The sequence below is a fragment of the Parasteatoda tepidariorum genome, chromosome 2, assembly GCF_043381705.1.
Source record: "Parasteatoda tepidariorum isolate YZ-2023 chromosome 2, CAS_Ptep_4.0, whole genome shotgun sequence".
Classification (NCBI taxonomy): Eukaryota; Metazoa; Arthropoda; class Arachnida; order Araneae; family Theridiidae; genus Parasteatoda; species Parasteatoda tepidariorum.
The window spans coordinates 89406505-89428358 of record NC_092205.1 but is presented as its reverse complement, the minus strand read 5'-3'; the positions used below and the strand labels follow the sequence as shown (position 1 = coordinate 89428358).

At 33.9% G+C, this 21854-nt stretch overlaps 1 protein-coding gene across 3 annotated transcripts in view; it reads right to left on the bottom strand.

Moving 5' to 3' along the window:
• The window catches only part of LOC107442803 (serine-rich adhesin for platelets), a 42385-nt gene that overhangs the window by 13476 nt on the left and 7055 nt on the right, over positions 1–21854 (bottom strand). For 2 of the 3 annotated variants that reach the window (XM_043046242.2, XM_043046244.2), the window contains exons 2-11: positions 20686–20823; positions 18588–18787; positions 15778–15919; positions 14308–14398; positions 12517–12615; positions 9543–9599; positions 6923–7024; positions 5825–6304; positions 4279–4328; positions 1312–1376 (exon numbers count right to left, since the gene is read on the bottom strand). In XM_043046242.2, coding sequence (XP_042902176.1) covers positions 1312–1376; positions 4279–4328; positions 5825–6304; positions 6923–7024; positions 9543–9599; positions 12517–12615; positions 14308–14398; positions 15778–15919; positions 18588–18787; positions 20686–20816 — 1417 coding nt within the window. In that variant the 5' untranslated portion in view covers positions 20817–20823. Of the gene's footprint in view, positions 1–1311; positions 1377–4278; positions 4329–5824; positions 6305–6922; positions 7025–8031; positions 8134–9542; positions 9600–12516; positions 12616–14307; positions 14399–15777; positions 15920–18587; positions 18788–20685; positions 20824–21854 lie in introns of all 3 variants that reach the window. The other variant, XM_043046243.2, reaches the window with a different exon arrangement.

Here is a 21854-nt window from a genome sequence, read left to right as displayed (position 1 = left end):
TTATTTATCAAAATTGGTAGGTAAACATCCTTTGCTTCTTTTAACTGCCTCTATCTTATTTGTAGCTTATGGCTTTTTTTGTTTTTAATGCTGATTTTTAGAAACGTCGTATATTTAGAGTATAATTTTCTTGCCCAATTTTCTAGCATAAATTGTCACTAACAGACTTATGTAGAACTACACAGAACAGATATATTAAGCTTTCATGAGAGATTTAAAAAGATGGAGGCTTTTGTTGGCATTTTGTTGTTCTCTGCGTCACTCACGTTAATGAGACATTGACTTTTTTTAGTTAATGTATTTAATTACAATTAGTCAGAATTTTAGTTAAAATCGGTTAAAGTGGTTGGTGGGAGACCAGAAAGCCCTCTAACAGTCAATCTTCCTTTTATTGAGAGAGCACTAAAATTTTTTTTAATTACCGTCTCTTGTGCTCATTAATTATCGTCTCTTGTGCTCATTAGTAATCGTCTCTTGTGCTTATTAATTTTTTTAAAAAATTCAGAACAAATATTGCATAAATTTTTTTCTTCTTTAACATTCAGTGCCGATAAATAAAAAGTCCTGTCAAAATTAAGGGAATATCGATTTTGTCAATTTTCTTCTATCTAAAGCAGTGTTTCCCAAACTTATAACTTTTGTGTACCCTTTCTAAATTTTTCGTAACGCTGAGTACCATTAATAAAAAAATGAATGTATTTTTTTAAAAATATGTTTATTTTTCTTTTCTGGTACTAAGTTTTGTTAATAAGTTTATTTGCATCAGAGAGAAGGATGATATTGTTTTTGCTGTGATAAAGAAATTGCACTAAAGTTAAAAATCACAACTCGCTGTTGACACCACTAATTATTAACTGTTAATTCTGCAAAAAATTGCCAATAGAAAAATACGTAATCGTAAATTTTCATGACTAACTTTGTTTTCAAAAATTTTTTTTTTTTTAATTTTCGTATGTTGCAAGATATTTCGCTTAAGAATGCACACCCTCGCTTCTGCGATTCCCGTATCCCTGGGGGTACGCGTACCACACTTTGGGAAGCACTGATCTAAATGTACCTGTAAGTATAAACAAGTTAACGTGTCTTATATACCAGTGAATTGGTATTTAATATTTATAGTGGTAGTTACACCACAAGAAAAATGCAACCACAAGTGTATAGTCATTTTTTTATTATTATTATTTCTTTTTATTTCTTTTGCAGGCGCCATAAATTTGGAAGATAGAAATAGCAAGTTTATTATTTAATTCTTCTGAAATAAAAAATAAAATAGAATAAATAAATGTTAATGACGTCATGAAATGTTCTCACCGTCTTCGCTGTCATCATCAGCAGTGTAGTAGGACTCATCATCCCGGAGGGCAGTTTTCATGGATCTGAAATGCAATCCTTACATTTATTCTCACAATTTTTAAAAATTTATTAATTATAACATAATTTGGTACCTCTACATAGTGCAGTGACGTTTTGCTAAAAATTATTATTAGGAAATGGTTAATTCTAACAGCGATGGAGATGAAATCGATCCAAACACGCATCCCAGAGGTTGATTCGAAGACATGCATGCCATCATCCTTTGCAGGCTCTCCCGCTTTCGTAGTCCGACGACTTGAGCTCGAATCCAAGCAATTTACGGTAGAACAGTTTAACGGGGACCAGTACCGCGCATTCTCGGTGCCTACATTAGCTGGTCGAAGTAGTCACCACAATGAGTAGTGTGTCTACCACTACGAAAATACAATTCCAATTGACTAGTATATAAGACATGTTAACTCCATTCTATGATGAGGTATTTTTTCATAGATGAAGGTTGACATGGTCGATATATACTACCCCCCCATTGCTGACCCGGACGTGATGCGAATACGCCTACCTTGAGGGAAACTCCCACTTCGATTTGAACACGCCTACTTCGATGGGTTGTCCACATTGATTAGTTGACTTGTGACTGCGACATGGTCCACCTCCTTGCGCTGTTGCTACTCAGTCTCAATCACACACAACGTATACACTCGACTGTTAAAGGCAACACAGGAACGACCACAACCGTGAACTTATTTCAGCTCTCAAGATCAGCACTTAAAAGTACGGTGATCTTAATATAGCTCTCCCGGCATTTCACAAAACAGCAATGAATCAACTAGTGGTATCCATTCATTGAATTCTATCACAGATATAATTCTGGTGGGGGAGTACTGTAGTGTGTCTACCACTACGAAAATATAATTCTAATTCACTAGTATATAAGACATGTTAACTCAATTTTATGACGGTGTATCTTTTCAAAGTTGACGGTTGATATGGTCGATATATACAGGGTGTTCCAAAATTCTCTTTACAACTTCAAAAATCCATAACTTTGAAAATAAACAAGATATTTATATTCTGTCTTTTGCATGTATTACTGCAACTAATAAAGTTTTGTTTAGTACACTTCAACATGCGCACCATTGGTGGCCCTAAGCACTTCCAGTCTGTAATCAATTTCAAGCCAGGTGATGTAAAGATAATTTTGGAACACCCTGTATTATNATGTGCGCTAAAAATGTATTCATATTGTGCAACAACATACAATTGCGAGTCTTTGTTCTCAAATATGAAATATTTGAAATCAAAATACCGAACAAAGCTTAATGACTCACATTTAGATAATTGTTTAAGGACCGGGAACTCTAAATATATCCCCAATTATGAGAAATTAGCTGAAAATATGGACACCCAAGTTTCACACTGAATTATATGTATCATTATGTATGACATCAACAAAATAAAGTTATAAAAAATTTGTTTTTTTTAATGCCTATTTATACCTGTTGATTATCTGTAAAATATGCGCCCTCAGTGATTTTCAAATTTAGTATTGCTCCCTGATATAAGACATGTTAACTCAATTTTACGACGGGGTATCTTTTCAAAGTTGACGGTTGACATGTTCGATATATACTATCCCCACACTGGCTTTCAGAGTTCTAAAAATAATCACCCCTCTTCTCTCTCAAAAAAAAAAAGTAATCTTTTTTTTTAAAATCGATTTTTTATTTTTCAAATCTACTTTTATCGATTTGAGTTCCCTTTTCTGAGTCAGGACTGAATCGAACTTCAGTTATTCAATATTTTTATTAGTTAGTAGTTATTTTAGTTTCATATTTTTTCATGATTATTTCAGTTTTTTCGTCTGCTTGTGATGTCGGAAAGTGTCCAATATTTCGATTTGTCATGCAACTACCATTATTTTTGCTCGCACTTTTTTTAAAACAGTTGTAACTTGTATTGGCGCTAAACACAGAATTCCAGTTGAAGTTAGAGCACTCTAGCTCATAAAAATTTTGATCGACTTTATATTCCACTTGTCGATAGATTCTGTTTATAGTGATCAGAAAACGACTGTAACTTGCAATGTCATTGACACAGAGTTCCAGTGGAAGTGTGGACACTCTAGTCAGTCAGAAAGTGGTCGGAATTTTGGTTGGTTATAAATTTTGCATAAAAAGACCACATACTCTGAAAAGGGGATACATTTTTTCAAATCATTGAGTATGGCAAGAATTCTTCTACTTCCATCGCTAGGGATAGCGGTATTCAAATTGCAATAATTCTACTTCCATCGCTAGGGATAGCGGTATTCAAATTGCAAGAATTCTTCTACTTCCATCGCTAGGGATAGCGGTATTCAAATTGCAAGAATTCTTCTACCATCGCTAGGATATGCCTATTAATTTTTAAAAGATTTTTTTAAAGATTAAGAGATAGGAAGAAAGTAACAATAAAAGTAATCAATATTTTGGAATTAATGTACTGGTATATTGTCGCTTTTGTTATCATCAGAAAATTTTTTCTGACAAATAATAAAAAAGATTTCAGTTTAAATAAAAAGTTAGAAACCAAAAGCAAGCGAAACGAAATTTTAAAGATATGTGTGTTTGCAAGTACAGCTCTTCATCAGAGGACCAAATTTTGAGGTAAGATTTGATCAATTTCAATTTGATCAATTGATGTAAGATTGATTCATAAGATTTGATCAATTGAGATAAGATTTGATGAAGTGCTGTTTTTGCTAACACACCTATCTTTAAAATTTCGTTTCGCTTGCTTTTAGTTTTTAACTTTTTATTTAAATTGTTTACACAAGACAAATTTGGTTTTAGCTGTTGCTTTCATTTTGACTTATTATTTTTAAGTTCTTATCGATTGGATAAAATTTCTGAAGTAATACTTATAATTTTTTCAAAGGGTAATTAAGAGGTTATAAAGGAATGAAGAAAAAAAAATTTAAATTACCGTCCCGAGCTTTGACTGCTACTTTTACTACTGGACCACTTTTTTGTTTCCTAAAAATATATTTAATAAAAATTTATTTAAAGATAAAAGTACATTAAGATTAAATTTAAAAGATTATAATAGAATTTTTTTTTGTTAAACGTCTATTACTTTTAAAGCACTGCTCAGCTTCACGTTTTATCAAAGCTAACATGATAGTTAATGGTCTTAATTATTCGCTTACGTTAAATGTAAGTTTGCCTCCTTAAAGTAGCGAAGTAGTTACTGCAATTCCAAAGTAGTTTGTAGTAACTACATTTTAAAAAAAGTAGTAGTTAACTATATTTGTAACAAATTAGTTGTAGTTGTCGTACGAAAATAATGCAGTTTTTCAGACCACTGGTTTACGATTATGTTATTTGGAGCCTCGTTATTACAAAAGCCAATTAAAAGTCGCAACTTTCCAGATTTTTGCCAGCACTTGTCTTCATATTAACATAAAAGTTGTGGTCGCAAGTGGCCGATGAAAAAACAAAAATGCTATCAAAATCTGACAATTCGGAGATCTATTGTTGAAGGTGCTTGATGTACCAGTTGAGACTAAATCGAAGAATCGTTCTTACAAACTCTCGCCTACCGCCACAGTAGTTTGTCTGATTTCGAAGGCATTTTTTCCTCACCTAAATATTAATTTTGCAATCGTTAACGAAATCCGTTAACCATGTTCAGTTTTAACTAGTTTTCAGTTTCTTAATCATAAGTTTTTCAAAAGGATCGTTCGAAGAGCAGGAGTAGTATAATACTCATAGTTTAAAACCGAAAAAAATAGCTAAATCATGGATATCATCACCCATTCCGAACGAGGAGTTGTGTTTGAAACTTTTATATACAAGTGCAGTGCGAAAAAATGAGACAACCTGAATAGCTCAATCTTAATGGTTCGAGGTCGTTGAAAAAAAATTGAAATTTGATGTCACAAGAACAATTTAAAAGATTTCGTTCAAATTTCGTATTGATCTTTGATGTGAAGTGAAAGTGATGTAAAGTTTGTATACCTTAATACTATAAAAAATTTTTTCTGATTATTATTAAATAAAATAACAAATAATTATTACATATCATTCTTTTGAATGGTATTATCCCTGGATAAACGAATTTTATAATAGTATGCAAAATTGTTTCAGATTGCTTAAGAATCTTCGAGATATGGCGAAATACACAAAAAGTAAAATTTACAATAAGGGGTTCGAACTTTAGATCGCTCTCCTGACGAAACTATTGGTTTCCTAGGTTGTGGTTACCTCTATCCCCCCTAATATTTTGAAGATCATAAATCCAGATCCATAGAACAAAAATGCTTATTCAGAGAAAGTACATTTTTGTGTCTGTTTTCGTAATTTAAAATTTCGTCTGCACTTAGCATGTTTGAAGTCATCCCTACAAACCATTAAGATAGAGCACATGGAAATCCGGTCATTAGATAAAAAGTTATTCGGCAGTCCTGGAAATCCTCATATTGTATTATATAAAAAAAACGTTAAATTTTATATAAATTAAATAGTCATACCAGTGATCGCTTCCTTAAATGTATTTTAGACTTATCTTCCTCTTTCGATGCAGGATGGTAGATTTCAGCATGACTACAACTCGCTGGAACTTCCTGGTGAGAAGATCTTCTCGAAACATCGTGCCTTCTACTGGAATTCGAAAAAGATTCGTGGGAAGACCGCCTGGAAAGATTCCCCATCGAGTCTTGGGAAGACCTTCTGCTACCCTCCTGCGACAGTCTCTTACTGGACACACTTCCTGAAACATCCTGAGAAGATCTTTTGGAAAGATTTACGGACGAAGAAGATCTCTCAGAGCGGGAGAAGCTTCTGGAAAGCTCTTGGGATGATCTTCTCGAGGTTCCGGAGAAGAAATCGAGGTCATCGCTGAAGGCTGCAGTGGCCTTGTTTAATTCCTTGAGCAAAACTTGTTCCTCTAACCGATGAATGGGCACAAAGTCTGTAAAGCAGAAGCTGAGGTCAGGTGTCTCCAAATTATCCTGAAATAGAGATTTTAGAATTTAAAAACGATTCCTGATTCAGTGAATGCCAAAAGTTGCGTTGTACATACGCCAACTATTCTATAATTTACGAGGGACTTTTGTGCTGGCAACAATGTTTCGGGAAATCACGTGGGTCATACAGGATAACAATGAACTTTGATATTAGCTACTGAATTATCCTGTTGAAGCTGGGTTCAGTTTATCAAATTTGTGATCCAGGCTGGTATCAATTTGCAAACGACGCTTACTAGCAAAAGGATTTTATTACTGTACGAATGTATAACAATTTTGTTTGTACGTTTATTAAAACAATGTTTTTCAGGTATGTCGCCATTACTTGATTTACCATCCTCGTACGTTTAAACCCCGCTTTGGAATACTATTGTGTTAACATAGTTTTCTCATATTTGTAAAAATATTCTGTTTCTTACCGAATTGCTTTAATATTTCACTTACAAATACCCTGCAAAGTTCTTACCGACGAGCAAAATGGTTTTAGATAATCCTGCTTGTTACCCCTGAGCAATTTTGATGTTCGTTGTTGTAAAAATAAAGCTGTTTACATGTGATGCTTGAATTTGAACAACACTTTAATGTATCAAATGAAACCAATACCTGAGCAATACCTTTAACAATAAGAACTTCAGACTCCGATAGGCTTTCCACAAAACAAAGTATGACTATCAATTCAGGAAATTTGAAGAAAAGCTCCGACTCCTATAAAGTAAGAATATTTCATTGCAAACTTGATTCACACATTTTCATTAATATAACTACTTTTTAATCGTTCTGTAAGGTTCCGTCAACGTCGATCTAGGTTTCATCCCCAATGATTATCCGAAAACAATACTGACGCATACGTGTATAATACAATCTGAATTTGGATCGGTAGGCAAGTAGTGGTAAGTGATCGCCCGGCCTCCGCACCAAGCTTCCGAACCATTCGTGGACTTTGAAATCACCGGGAACATTACAACAGATTTCAAACTATTTAGACACGTTAGAAGAATTGCAATTTAAACTTTTAGAGCAAGGAACCAAACTCTGGTCAAGTCGTGGTTGGCAAATACTCTACCCACCACTCCGGCTGAACGGTCGGTTTGATTTAAAAATGAAATAAATTCCCTAAATAAAATTCTGATAGGAATAAATTTCAACTTCGTGTGACACCAGAGGGAAAAAATGTAAAATCATTGAATGATTACTGGATTCGATTCAAAACTATACAAATTGGAAATGACTGTCGACAAAGGTTAGCTCCCATTTTTAAGACGGTCATTTGTACGTGTTTGAAATGTGTGCATTTTTTTTGGTTACTTTCTATTTGTAGAATTTGAAGCTGATATATTCAAAAATATACAAATTGGNATCAGCTATTTCATTGAACTCTAGGTTCACATGGGCGGGAATCCACTGCAAGAAGCAATTTTTCCGGAGACGCTGAAGTTGTCCAAGTTATTCTATGATATTCAGGACAAGGCTTGAGGTACCTTTGCTGAGGGCCTGTAAAAAATATTCTGTTTCTTACCAAAATGCTTAAGTATTTCGCTTTGTTCCTTTTTAATAAATACCATGCAAAGTTTTTACCGACGAGCAAAATGGTTTTAGATAATCCTGCTTTTTACCCCAGAGCAATTTTGATGTTCGTGGTTGTAAAAATAAGGTTGTTTACATGTGATGCTTGAATTTGAACAACACTCTAATGTATCAAATAAAACCAATACCTGAGCAATACCTTTAACAATAAGAACTTCAGACTCCGATAAGCTTTCCACAAAACAGAGTATGACTATCAATTCAGGAAATTTGAAGAAAAGCTCCGACTCCTATAAAATAAGAATATTTCATTGTAAACTTGATTCACACATTTTCATTAATGTAAATACTTTTTAATCGTTCTGTAAGGTAGCACTTTTGGTTGTCAACGTCGTCTAGGTTTTATCCTCAATGATTATCCGAAAACAATACTGACGCACACGTGTATTACACAATCTGAATTTAGATCGGTAGGCAAGCAGTGGTAAGTGATCGCCCGGCCTCCGCATCAAGCTTCCGAACAATTTGTGGACTTTTTCTGGCTTTGAAGTCACCGGGAACAAACTCTGGTCAAGTCGTGGTTGGCAAATACTCTATCCACCACTCCGGCTGAACTGTCGGTCTGATTTGGAAGTGAAATAAATTCCCTAAGTAAAATTCTGCTTGGAATAAATTTCAACTTCGTGTGACACCGGAGGGAAAAATGCAAAATCATTGAATGATTACTGGATTCGCTTCAAAAATATACGAATTGGAAATGACTGTCGACAAAGGTTAGTTCTAATTTTTATTTGATTTGTTCATTTACGTCGAACTTGAGCTACACAACGGGCTACTGGCGACGATCTGGGAAACATTCCTGAGGATGATCCGAAGACATGCCATCACAATTTTGATCCTCCGCAGAGGGGATGGCAGCCCCTCTTTGGTAGCCTGACGACTTGTACGCGAAGCCGAGCACTTTACGGTAGAACAGTTTAACGAGAACCAATACCGCACACCCTCGATCCCTACGCAGATTGATCCAAGTGGTCACCCACCAGCACACTGATCACTCCCATTTTTAAGACGGTCATTTGTATGTGTTTGAAAGGCGAATTTTTTTGTTGTTATTTTCCATTTGCATACTTTCGAAGCAAATTAAATTTTTAATCAAATTGACACTTTAGTTTTTTGGGATTATTTGTTTAACTTAATGATTAGTTTTCCATTCCCAAAGGTATCATATATAGGTTATAATATCCTGTTAAATCTTGCGCAGTTTAAGTTGCATAGAACTTAATTTAGGTGATGCCGAAATATATAGCTTGAAAAAATACTCTATGTAATTAATGAATATTTTTCTAAGCAATAATGAAAAATAAATAGTAATTTATTGCGATTAACGTAACCTAATTATTAAAGCAAAAAGCATTTTTTGACACGAGGCAAGAAAATTTATATGTTGACGAAATTATTGTGTAGGTGACGTGATGGAATCTAAAAAGATCGCGTTGACGATGTCAACGATGTTGTCAGCGAAATGATGGTGGCGATGAAAAGGATTCAGCAGATGGCAAAAACGTATCGGCGAAAAGATCGTAGAGTCAAAGTGACCGTATCAGCTAAGTGATCAAGTCGGCGAAATGATCAGTCTGTGAAGTAATTGACCATTATAAAATTGATAAGAAATTATAACCAAATAAAGAAAGATTTGTACCTCTGAAGTCGATGTTTTTATGACATCGCCTCCAATCATAGAAGATGTTCTGCATACCTAAACAAGTTTTTAAAAAAGTATGTTTTAGTATTTAAATGTGTTACTTATACTAAATAACAGTTTTGCATAATTATCTACAAAATAATTGAGTTTGATCAATCTATGCTTGACCCTCTGTATTAAACAAACACACATAAGTATGATAAAAGTGTTAACATATTGTTTTTAATACTGTTTTTAGTTTCAACGTAGTATCACAGAAGCACACGAATTTTTCTAATTTATTTTTGAAACTTGATTTTTATTAAATAATAATACTTTATAGTCAAACTAAACTCAAACTATAACTCTATAGTCATGTTTAAATAGATGCAATCAAACTTTCACAGGTAATTGTATAACATAATAATTTTAGATGTTTCAAAACTAGATGCAATCAAATTTTCACAGATAATTGTATAACTTTAGAGTTTTAGAGAACATAAAAAAAGTTTATTTTTGTAATAACAACGTTTAAAAATTCTATTCGTGTAAATTCAAAATTTTTAGTATTCTCAAATATCTAAAAATATTTACGAAAACTAGTCGAAATAAAATTAATTTAAATTTAAATTTTAGCAATCAGGTTTGCTGAATAAAATTTTAGTAGCTTCATTTGAAACAAACTGTGAATCTTTAAAATAAAATTATATTTTCTACTTCTTTGGAATATGATTCGCTCAAAAACCAAAGCATTTAAATAGGGAAAAAAGTTAGGATAATTTTTTTTACATAACCTTTACCTTTTTTTATATAACCTTTGTAATTGTTATTATTGTTTTGTCCATATTTAGTCAGCGCCCTCTATACTAAAATGATGCAAAATTCAGTATGAAAACAATCCACCTTCCTAGCATATTTTTTATTTTAATATTTTCTCACAATGCAGTGTTTTTACTGGTATAATAAAAAGACATCGATTTAATCTAAGTCAAAAATCTCATAAAAATTAGGAATTTATTAAAGCTAATATTTAAATTATTTATTAACTCCAGTCAATTGTTTTAGCTAAATAATAAAGTAAATTTAAGTTTATTTTTATTTTTAAAGTCTAAAAACTGGAGCATTTTGATTTATTTATTTTAACAAGAGTTAAATTGGAAAACAGCCTTAAAGGATAAGAAAAAGTATTTAATGGTGGTAAATAAAAATAATTAGATACAAGACGCAGTTATTAATTTGACTGACCTAATAGCTCCTTAAAAATAAATAAAAGCTATTAATTTTCATGGCTGATTTTCGAAGCTCTGTCACCAAGGAAAATAAAAAAGCCATAGTTTAAGTGCCTTACACTTAAAGCAATGCGAAGATTTTAAATTAAATATGTAATCTTGCAGTGAAGAATTATCTAGGCTTTAGAACAAACAGATAACTTATATATTTTGAAAGCTATTAAACTTTTTTAGAAATCGCCAATTTGGCGACAATTTTCCACCTGCATGAAAATTTTCAAAATCACTACCTTATTCTCAGTTTTTTCTCATTTTTATCAACCCAAGTAATGCAGCATTGGAGTAAACATATATAAATATTAAAAAATTAGACCGTAAACGCTTTTCAATTTCACAGAACTGTGGCGACGTTTTGCGCCATTTTCAAATAAGCGTAGACAGAGCTGGTTTTAGATAGGCTAAACTTAAAACTAAAAGTAATGAGTATCAGTTGCAAACTCACAGCAGTTATGAAAATAGCATATTATTCGCAAAAAAAAAAAAAGAAGCATAATTTCATATTACGAAGAAGCCCTCAAAAAACAGACTTAATGGAACACGTTCGAAAGGCCTTAACCCTCGCCATTCCAGGCTCCTCGATATTTTTTTGTTCTTAACAAACTACAAATAATTGATGATATAGTATTATTAGGCAGTACAATACAGATCAAAGGAGGTGGAAGGTAAGGGGGTCGCTTTAAGAGCGATAACGATTGATAATTTTTAGAACTTTTAATAAATTTTTCTTTAAACTATAATAAAATAAAATGATGCGATTTGTGGTATTGAGTAAGTAATTCAAAACTTAACGTTTCTCAGTTTTTAGATTTTTTGAAATCTTATCTTATTGCAGTTTAAATTGATAAAAAGCGAATTTGGATAACGCTAAAAATTTCTTTTCACTTTGATTGCATAAAAAGCATTGTATTACGCATTGCAATTGCATAAAAAGAAAGATAGTTTTCAAAAAATCTAAAAACTAATAACTGCTTACCATATAAATATCTTTCAGAAATCGTTGATTGCAGAATTGTATTTGCCTGATTTTGTCAGAAAAAGAAATTAATAAAGAATCTAAAACACCGCACTCTTTATATCTCAAGCTGTGACTGGATGGCGAACTTCGCCTATATCGACAGATACTGCCAAATGCGATTGCAGTACCCGTTTATAATATGTTTCCTTCCACAAACTAATTTTGAAGCTTCATTTTTTTTTAATAAAAAAAACCTGTTTGGTTGTCTAATTTTTGCAAACGAAAAATTACGTTCGAAGAAATTAATCTCTGAAACATGGAATTTTTTAGAGTGTCGTGCCTGAAATAGTCGAAATAAATTAAGCCCTGGCAGCAACTCCTAGAAAAAAGAAGGCCTCAGCATGGATCAATTTAGTAGTACGACGTAACGAACATAAACTTCAGGCTACTAAGCAGCGCAGTGGTGGTAATTACGAAAGATGTCATTACGTTTGGACTACTTAAGGATCAAATTTCCTGCTTATGGTAACCATGCTGAGGCCTTCTCTTTTCTAGGAGGTACTGGTGCCGGTCGCAATAACGAGACTCCCTTTGGGATGATATTCGAAGTAGGACATAAAAAAAATGATAATAATAATTCTGTCTGTTGTTTCATCCCCTTCTTTACCCACCTGCTATTCCCCATAGGGAGGGAGTTTGTAATTGAAGGCACTTGTTGTTCTGTGCCAAAGAATAAAAAATTTCTCACCTGAAGGTCTTGAATCTGATCGTTGTTCTTACGAACAGAAAATGGTGCCAGAGACTGATTGCAGCATAACCAGTTAGTCAGGGATGGGCCAGTCCCTATCTATAAACAAAGAAATGAAAGTGTTCTTATATATACTGAATGAGTCATGGTGACAAAGCCCTTATCTCCCATTGAAGTAACCTAGATTTGACTAGTAGTTTAGTCGCTATCGGCAGCCAGCGATCGCTGGGATACAAATCAAGGTTACCTCTGTTCCCTGTAGCCGCCAACCAGACGTATAATATTCTCAGTGGTAGACGGATCATGGGTCAGAATCCCTTTGTCATCGGGCTAACTATGGAAGGTTTATATATAGATACATACATACACGCTCTTTCTCACTCTTTATTATTCGCATCCTTTTTTCTTATTTTATTTTTGGATTCAAGTGTGCATCATGAATTAACATTTTAAAGTTTTCCCTTTACTAACTGTGAGATCCACATTATTCCCTCAAACTATTAAATGATCCAATTGTAATTTCTGACGTTTCCCTTTTTGCAAGTCATTTAAAAGCTCACCGGTCACCTTTAAATAACGTCTTGAAAACAGATACAAACTGGTGTTGGACTCCCATATGTCAAGAAGCATTCGAAATTTTAAAAAATGCTTTCATTTGTAAATATGTTTTAAGAATATTTAATCTTAAATTACAATGTCATATTTTTGCTGACGCATGTCAAAGTGGGGTCGAAGCAATTTTGAAACAGCCAGATGTTTCAGGTGTCTTACATCAGGTGTTTTACATTCAGGTGCATTCCATCCTCGTTCTTTAAGAGACTATGAAAAAAAATATTACACTATCGCCGAATCTGAATGACTTTCTTTTGTTGATGCATTCAACAAATCTCATCATTATTTATTTGACAATAAATCCACCAGGATTACAGACCATCCAGCATGAATTCGGCTCCCAAATGTAAAACAATTTAAAATGAAGGCCTTTCCGCTGATCTTAAGTAAGTATGATTATGATATGAAATACACAAGAGGCATCTTAAACTTTGAGACTGACATGTTGTTTCGAAGTATAATACACTATCCGGCCAAAAATCCGTACCACTGGGTGTCCGCGTACTTTTGGCCGGATAGTGTAGTAATAATATTGATATAAATAATGAAAGCCATTTTTCACATCTTTTGCAATTAGGCGAAATTCGCGAAGTCCAACAAAATGACAATTTAATTGGAAATTTCATTGAAATTGATAATGTTTTATAAAACAAAAAAGGGTTTTACCAAAATTGTTGTTCCGTTTTCTTTAAGACATAAATTACTTGAAATTACTCATATAAAATTCAGTCATCCGGGGATTCAAACAAAATTTGGGGAAATATTAATTTAGATATTAAAATTTAATAAACAATGTCATATTTGTGAAATAAATAAGAAACCCTAGACAAAACCAATTTGGATTACATGTGAAAATGCCCTCAGCCTATTGAAATAATTGCAGTAGGCGGCAGTTTCAATGGTTTTAATTATTATAATTCAAAGAAAAAAATATTTAACCTTAATAATTGATCATCATATATGTGGTCTTTTGCATCTAAATCGATAACTGCAGAAACTTATATTAACTTTTTGAACCAAATTTTTCAAACTGAAACTCCTAAAGCATTTCAAGCGATAACAGCGCTGCATTTACCTCCCAATTATGCCTTTACATGACTTTTTCTTGATTTAAGAAAGATTACGATTAAACGATATTCAGAAGTAATGACCTTAAATAGAAAGTAAAACAAATAAGACCTTTCTTCTGACAGAGATGTGGCCTCCTCTTTTGTCGTTCAACTTATCAAAATATCGGAAGAATGCCTTCAATTTCTGCCGGTGGTTTTGCCTGAAAACAAATATTTATAATTTTTTTAAAAATTCATAACACATATTTTATTTAACAATATAAACTATATTTCTTATTTTACAAGAGAGTCGTCTAAAATTACAGAATTATGCCCTTTCAATGCTTTTATTTATTACCCATTGGCGAAATGGGTCTTGGTTTGGATTTGATGGCGTTCACACACTTTTCTACTGTTTTCAAGAGTAATAGCAAACAGTGCGCATGCGCCATCATTGCATGCGTTGCTATGGCGACAACTGCTGTTTTTCTTTTTATTTTCACTAGCAGGCATTTTAAGGTATTTACATAATAATAATTGAAAGTATTTTTAATATTCTTTTTATTTATAACGTATAATTACTGGCTTGACGGTGATTTTAATATAAATATGAATGCTGAAGAAGGAAAAGTGTTTTGTGACGTCTTGAAACACGTTCATAGCCAGGATATGAAAATCAATCATCGAACAACAAACATCAATTGAGACAGTTTTTGCAATCTATGATTTGAAATGTTGTGGCGTTTATCGGAGTCGAACCAGAAAGAAAAAGCACTTGACCAATGGGTGACCAGTGATCGCAATAAGGCGATTAATTCTGGAGAATTCTGGAGAAGTAAGGCATTTTGAGTCGAGTGCTGTTTTTCAAATTCTGTTGGCGCAGTGGACGTAGAATGCATAGTCATATACATACTCGAACACTTTTTACTAAACATATAGCAAACATATGAAAAATATTTAACTAGCTAAAACATAGGAATGTGACATAGTGCATCACTCGGACACAACGCCTACGTAAAGCGACGCGACTTTTTGAAGAGGCCTGCTTTCGAAAAATGCATGCCTTTAACGCAAGTTTTGCAGTAATTGCATGTCACTTATGTAATCTGTAAAAGAAAATAAACCTGTAGCCAGAGGATTATTATCAACTCAGCGGAGTAACATACCATTCCAACAATTCTAATTTACCAAAAGAAAGATATGAATTCAAGTTACAATCTTTTTAAGTAGAATAGGCGTGTCAAGGCTGCGCGATTTTCCCACTCTCCAAACGTTTCGCCTCTCCGTTATAATGGCTACGGAAATGACGTGGGGAAAAAGAAGACTTGCGGATACCATGGTAACGGAGAGGAGAAAAGGGAAGAGAGTGCGAAAATCGCTTTGTCTCGAGGCGCGTTCGCTTATTCTATTTGAAAAGTGAGTAATAAGGATCAGTTAAAGTTTCTTGAATTTTTTATACCATAAATGATAGATAAGCGGAGGGATACACCGGAAGTTCTCTAAATTTCTTTCGGTTTTAGAAAGCTTGCTATAGTTTGCATTCGGTCGACCATCCATTTCGATGTTTTTAAATATATATTTTGAAACAATCCTTGCTTACTTGTGAAGATGAGGGAAGAAGTGAACAAAATTGAAGTCTTGTAAGGTGGGGTGTGTCTTGGAATTCCTTCTTGGAAATGTCGAGAAGAAAGCATTAGCCAATAAGGACGCCACCATTTCTCGATCCAAGTGAAATTCTCCATCTACTCACAAAAAACAAAAAAGAAATTGCCAATTATATATTTTTTTTTTACCAGAACTTAAATACACTAATAACTGATACTTTGTTTTTCTATTTCGATGGGAGCTACACCTATAGTTTTATTTTATTTTATAACCGTCGTTGAATAGCAGCTCTAAATTTTGGGTTTACGACTACTAATATTCAACGCCGTAGCCTTGTAATTTTGAACTCAATCCAGAAGGCAAGGGAACTCCTGGATTGGGAGAAATTTGCCTTCATGGAGGAATTTTTGATGGAACTGATCCGCATTTGCGTTACATGGAGAGGAAGACCACGAGAACCCTCACGGTTAGCCTGACGGAACCCATGGATTCGTCTAACACTGAGGATATTTCACGTCAGCACTGTGGTCGGTGCAAACCGGATGCGCAATTCATATCGAATAGCCATCGCCGGGATCGAACCCCGGTTCACCTCATTGGAAGTCGAACACTGTATCCCCTGAGCTACTGCGGCTCTAAAGTGTAAGGCTTGCCATCATTTGAGTGTTTTCCCTCATTTGACTATATTTGTAAAAAATAGTGCTGCTTGTTTTATTTTGGTTTAGCATCATAGCAAGCTTGCGGAGTCTTCCAAATTCATTTGTTGTTTGTTTCGTTAAAAGTTAAATTGGAAGGACGCTTTATATTCAATACACTACAAGCATAATAATATAGAGCCGCGACGGCTGAGAGGATAGAGCATTCGCCTTCCAAAGAGGCGAACCGGGCTCGAATCCCAGTCGATATGAATTCCGCATCCAGCTTGCACCGACTACAGTGCTGACGTGAAATATCCTCAGTGGTAGACGGATCATGGGTTAGAGTCCCCTTGCCGTCAGGCTAACCGTGGGAGGCTCTCGTGGTCTTCCTCTCCATGTAACGTAAACGTGGGTTAGCTCCAACAAAAAGTCTTCAACGAATACTTGATCCAGGAGTTCCTTTGTCTTCTGTATTGGGTTCAAAATTACAAGGTTACGGAGTTGAACATTAGTAGTCGTAAACTCATTAAATTGGGTCAGCTGTTCAATGACGGTTATTATAAAAAATCATAAAAAGTACATTGATATTGGATGGTACTTTTCTTCAAGCTTAATTGTTAAAATCAGTCAGCAGTAGTAACCCCGAAGACTTACGGCGAATTGACCCCCAGAGTCATCTGCGTTTATTTTTACACTGTCAACCATCTATTAGATTGGTTGACCGTGATTCCGGTTGATACCGTGGAAACAGTTAATCTACCTGCCCACAGGACAGGTAGATTAACTGTTTCAACGGAAGAACTTGTTTCAATTTTAACTTTTTTCAACAGATGTCCATGACATAGTCAAAGTTCTCTATTTATTAAATTTCAGTAACAATTTAAAATCTCTCTGTCAACCATTAAATCACACTAACAGCGGTAAGTCTGAGTTTAGGACAGTAGGTTGCAGAAATTTCAAACTTTCATCCATTTCTGTCGTGAGATCAGATCATAACCTCATCCTCTAATGCTCCATTACTCGCTGCACTACTTCCTCACGCACCTCTTGAGCCATAATTCGAGTAATGTACAATATCTCTATACTATTCCCAGAAAAAGGCAATCTCTGTCACCAATAATTTGCATGGCAGTATGCGGCACCATAGCGCTGCTTGTGTTTGAAATTTCTATAGCAATTTTAGAGAGGGCCTAAAATAAATCTAAGAAATAACTTCGTAACTATGTTTTTATATTTCTATAAAAAATACGAAATTACTCTAAATAAAATTTTAACATATTGCTAACTATTCAACACTACTTAAACTATCAAAGACTACCTAACAAAATGAATCCAAATACATACTTAACGTATAAATAATTATTTAAATCTACTTAAATTATTACTAAAGACAATCTAAGAAAATGGCGAAAACTGGTGGTTTTTCAAACAAGTTTTCAAGTTCTATTTGATTTCCTTAGAGGAGGAATGTCAAAAAATAGTTCGTTAGCGGGTGCCTTCGTCATTAACGAAACCTATTGTCCAAATTTCATGTTTCTAGCTACATTAGTTGCTCTTATGAATTAGTCAGTGTGTCAGGACATGTATTTTAGATGAATCTTGTTTTTGTTGTGAAAAGGGTAGTGAACTATCCAGGTTTCACTGTGTTCCCAAGTCAAACTTTTTGATGGTTTTCCATTTATGGACTAATATAATCTTGATGGTAACCATCAATTATTTCATCATGAATCATTTTAGTTTTTGATGGTGAACAACATAAGTAACCATCACCCCAATGTAGGAATTCGGACTGATTTATGATGAGCCAACATAAAAAAACAGACAAATTGTTTTGTTGGTATATTCCTGAGAGCCAACAATCATTCCCAATAAACCATCATGGAATTGTATAATTGGAACCATCATGGATTGTTGGTCCATGAAAATCAAACTTCTCTTGATGATTAGCCATCATAGTATTAAAGTAGCATTTTCCATCAAGGAATGAAGGAAGTTTGTTGGCATATCAAAAACGATGAACATACAATGGAAAATGTTGGATGATGGTAGTCATCAAATGATGAAACCAACATAAATCATCAAAATGATTTGATGAGACCATCAAGAGTTTGGACTTGGGTTGATATTGAGAGTCATTTTTAAGAAAGTATTATATGGGTCAGATTACCTTCCTGGCAGAGACTGTAAAAAAATCCATCTTGTGGTCTCAAGTAGGGTAGTCTGGATGCTGAAGATGCCATGACAGGCAATGTTTGATGCATGAAGTGACACCTCTCATCTTCTGAGAATTCATCTTTAAAAAAACGTTCCAATTCTTGGAATAATTTTGGTTGGGGAACATCCTCTTCTTCCGGATCTAGAGAAACACTTAAAAAAAAGGAAATTCATTTGAAACACGGATAAATTTCAACTAAATTATTATTTTTTTGTTTTGTTTAGAGATTTTTGGAGCAAGAGACAGTTGCGGCTATACCACGCCTACAACTAGGTGAATTTTATGCATCTAGGTTGTGGGTTAAAAGCTAGATTGATGCATAGACACCAATGTCCTTGAGGTAAAAGAAAATGATATAATGTGGGTTATCTCCAATTAATGAAGTCAATGATGGATTTAATCTACAGAAATGGAGTTGTCTCTAAATTTTAAAATTGTTGCAGCGAATGAAAATATGTTGAATAGTTATTATTTATTGTAATTATTTTTTTTATTTTCTTCAATTCAATAATAATCGAGACTTGCAATTTTTTACATTGACTTAATTGACCTCCTCAGAATTGACTTTTCCTTCACAGATTACGATTTTATTATGTCTAGAGACCCGCATTATATCATTTACTCTTTATAGAAAAATTAGAAGAAAAAATCGGACTTTCTTAAAGAATTTTTTATCTAATGATTGGATCGTCAAGCTCTAGACCTCAATCTTAATGGGGCGGGGGGGGGTGAGCTCGAACATGCTCGAATTGATAAGTGCAGACGATATTTTAAGTTACGAAATCAGACACAAAAACCTACTTTCTCTGAATTAAAAAAAAATTTATATTAAAAATTTGATTTCTCAGGAACTATTCGACCGATTTTGCTCAAATTTTTTTATTTTTCCATGTAAAATTACGCATTTTGAAGTGAGGTAAAAAAAATTTGTACCTTACAGTTCAAATTATTTTCGACTAATATTAAATAAAATAATACATATTTACTAAAATTTTTTGCTCAGAATTATCTTTGGACAAGCGAATTTTATGCAAAAAATTTTCAATTCGCTTAAAAAGTTCTCGACACATGGTGAAACACGCAAAAGGTAAAATTAACATTAAGAGTTCCAAACTTTGGGAAACGCTCTCCTGACTCCAATTCTGGGGATTATATTTCCCAGATTGCGGCTCCCCGCTATATTTTAGGGGTCAAATATCCAAATCAGTCATAAAAAAAGAGATATGTTTATTTAGAAAAAATACATTTTTGTGTCTGATTTCGTAAGCTAAAATATCGTTTGTAGTAATCAATTAGCATATTTGAGGTTAAGCCCTCGAACCATTAAGATTAAGTCACAGAACGTAAAGATCCAAACATTAGAAAGATAAAAAGTTATCCAGGGTGGTCGTTTTTTTTTTTTTTTNTTTTTTTTTTTTTTTTTTTTTTTTTTTTTTTTTTTTTTTTTTTTTAAAGCAAAGTGTTTGTAAAAATTAGGAGCCTACCACCGACACAAAAAAAGATATTTTAAATGGCAAAATTCTGAATTGGTGAAGTAATTTTTAAACAATTAAATTTCAAAAAAACTAGTGAGATAAATGAAAAGATTCACGGTTAATTTTTTTTTTATCAGAAATAAAAAGATATAATTCTGCAATTTCTTTATGACTATTTCCAAAATTACAGAACAATTCGTCTCCAATAAAGGATGCAAGTTGTAGAGCAAAAATGTTAAATATATTTCTAAAATGACTGTTTTCGAAACAACGTTCTTTTTACAAATAATTTATAACTAATTCATATCATGTTTGTCTATCTTTAGATAATCTTATAAAAATGGTTAAGCAAACAGTTTCATGAAAATGGCACCAAAACTTCGTTGCAATAATTTGGTGGCGTATGGGTGGTTTTTATAATGTGTAATAACTTTTTAAAATTTATAAACTTTTTGGCAGTTTTTAGTTTAAAATGTACAGCTTTGCTTCGAGTTGAACGTACTCAAACTGAAGTTCTTTATTATTGTTTCTCTCCGCGCAAAAACAAACATCAGAGAGAGAGAGAGATAACTCACCATGCGATGTGATGAATATGCGTCATGAGTTGAACGAATTGCCTCGTGTCTTTACATGTTTTCACTTGAAAAAGAGATAGTAAGATGTCTGGCCAAAAGGGAAGATCACATGGCAGCAACACATGAGCCATATCCTACCTGTGGGGATAAATTATTATTTTACAGGATGTTCCGTAATTGGCGATCGAAATGGGCTACAGGTGGCGTAGAGGAGAACTCACGAGCAGAGCCAGAGGCATATGGGGCACTTGCCAGCTTTACATAAATCAATTCAAGATAAAAGAAAATGGATTTCCCAGTAGACTGCTGGATTTTTCCAGTTTCTTCTGATCCACTGGTTTAACAAAAATTCTCTTAGTTTTTGTACATTTTAGTAAAGTTCCTACAATGGAGTAAGTTTTCTAAGAAATCCCTATTGAAATACAGTTTTCGCACATATTATTGTTTGCTTGAATATTAAAATAAGTATTATATACAATAAAGCTAGCCTAATTTGTAAAAATGAGTATAAAACTCTTTTTGTCCTAAAATGTACAGTTTATTTTTATGCAGAACTCACTTTTTAAATTAATTAAAGAATACACTCTGTAACAAAAAAAATCGACGCATCAAGAAGCAATCATCCGATTGCTTTGAATTTTCGTATGCCTGAATGTTTTGAACAGATATGGCTGGAATGATGCCGACTGGGGACGTTTAGTCTTCAGCGACGAATCCCGCTTCCAACTGTGTCCTGATGATCATCGAAGACGTGTTAGGAAACGCACAGGGCAGAGGGGGAGATCCTGCCTTCACTATTGCACGCCACACCGGCCCTCAACAAGGCATTATGTTCTGGGGTGCCATCTCCTTTGACAGCCGGACCCCTTTGGTCGTTATTAGAGGTACACTTACTGCACAGCTGTAAGTCGACGACATCCTAAGACCTGTTTTGTTACCGTTCCTTTTGCAGCTCCCTGGGCTGGTTTTTCAGCATTACAATGCCAAACCACATACGGCACGTGTTGCTATGAGCTGTCTGCAAGCTTGTCAAACTCTTCCTTGGCCTGCCAAATCACCAGATCTCTCTCCCATCGAGCATGTCTGGGATATGATGGGAAGGCGATTGCATCTGGCACGGAATGTTGATGACCTCGTTCGACAATTGGATCGAATTTGGCAGGAAATAC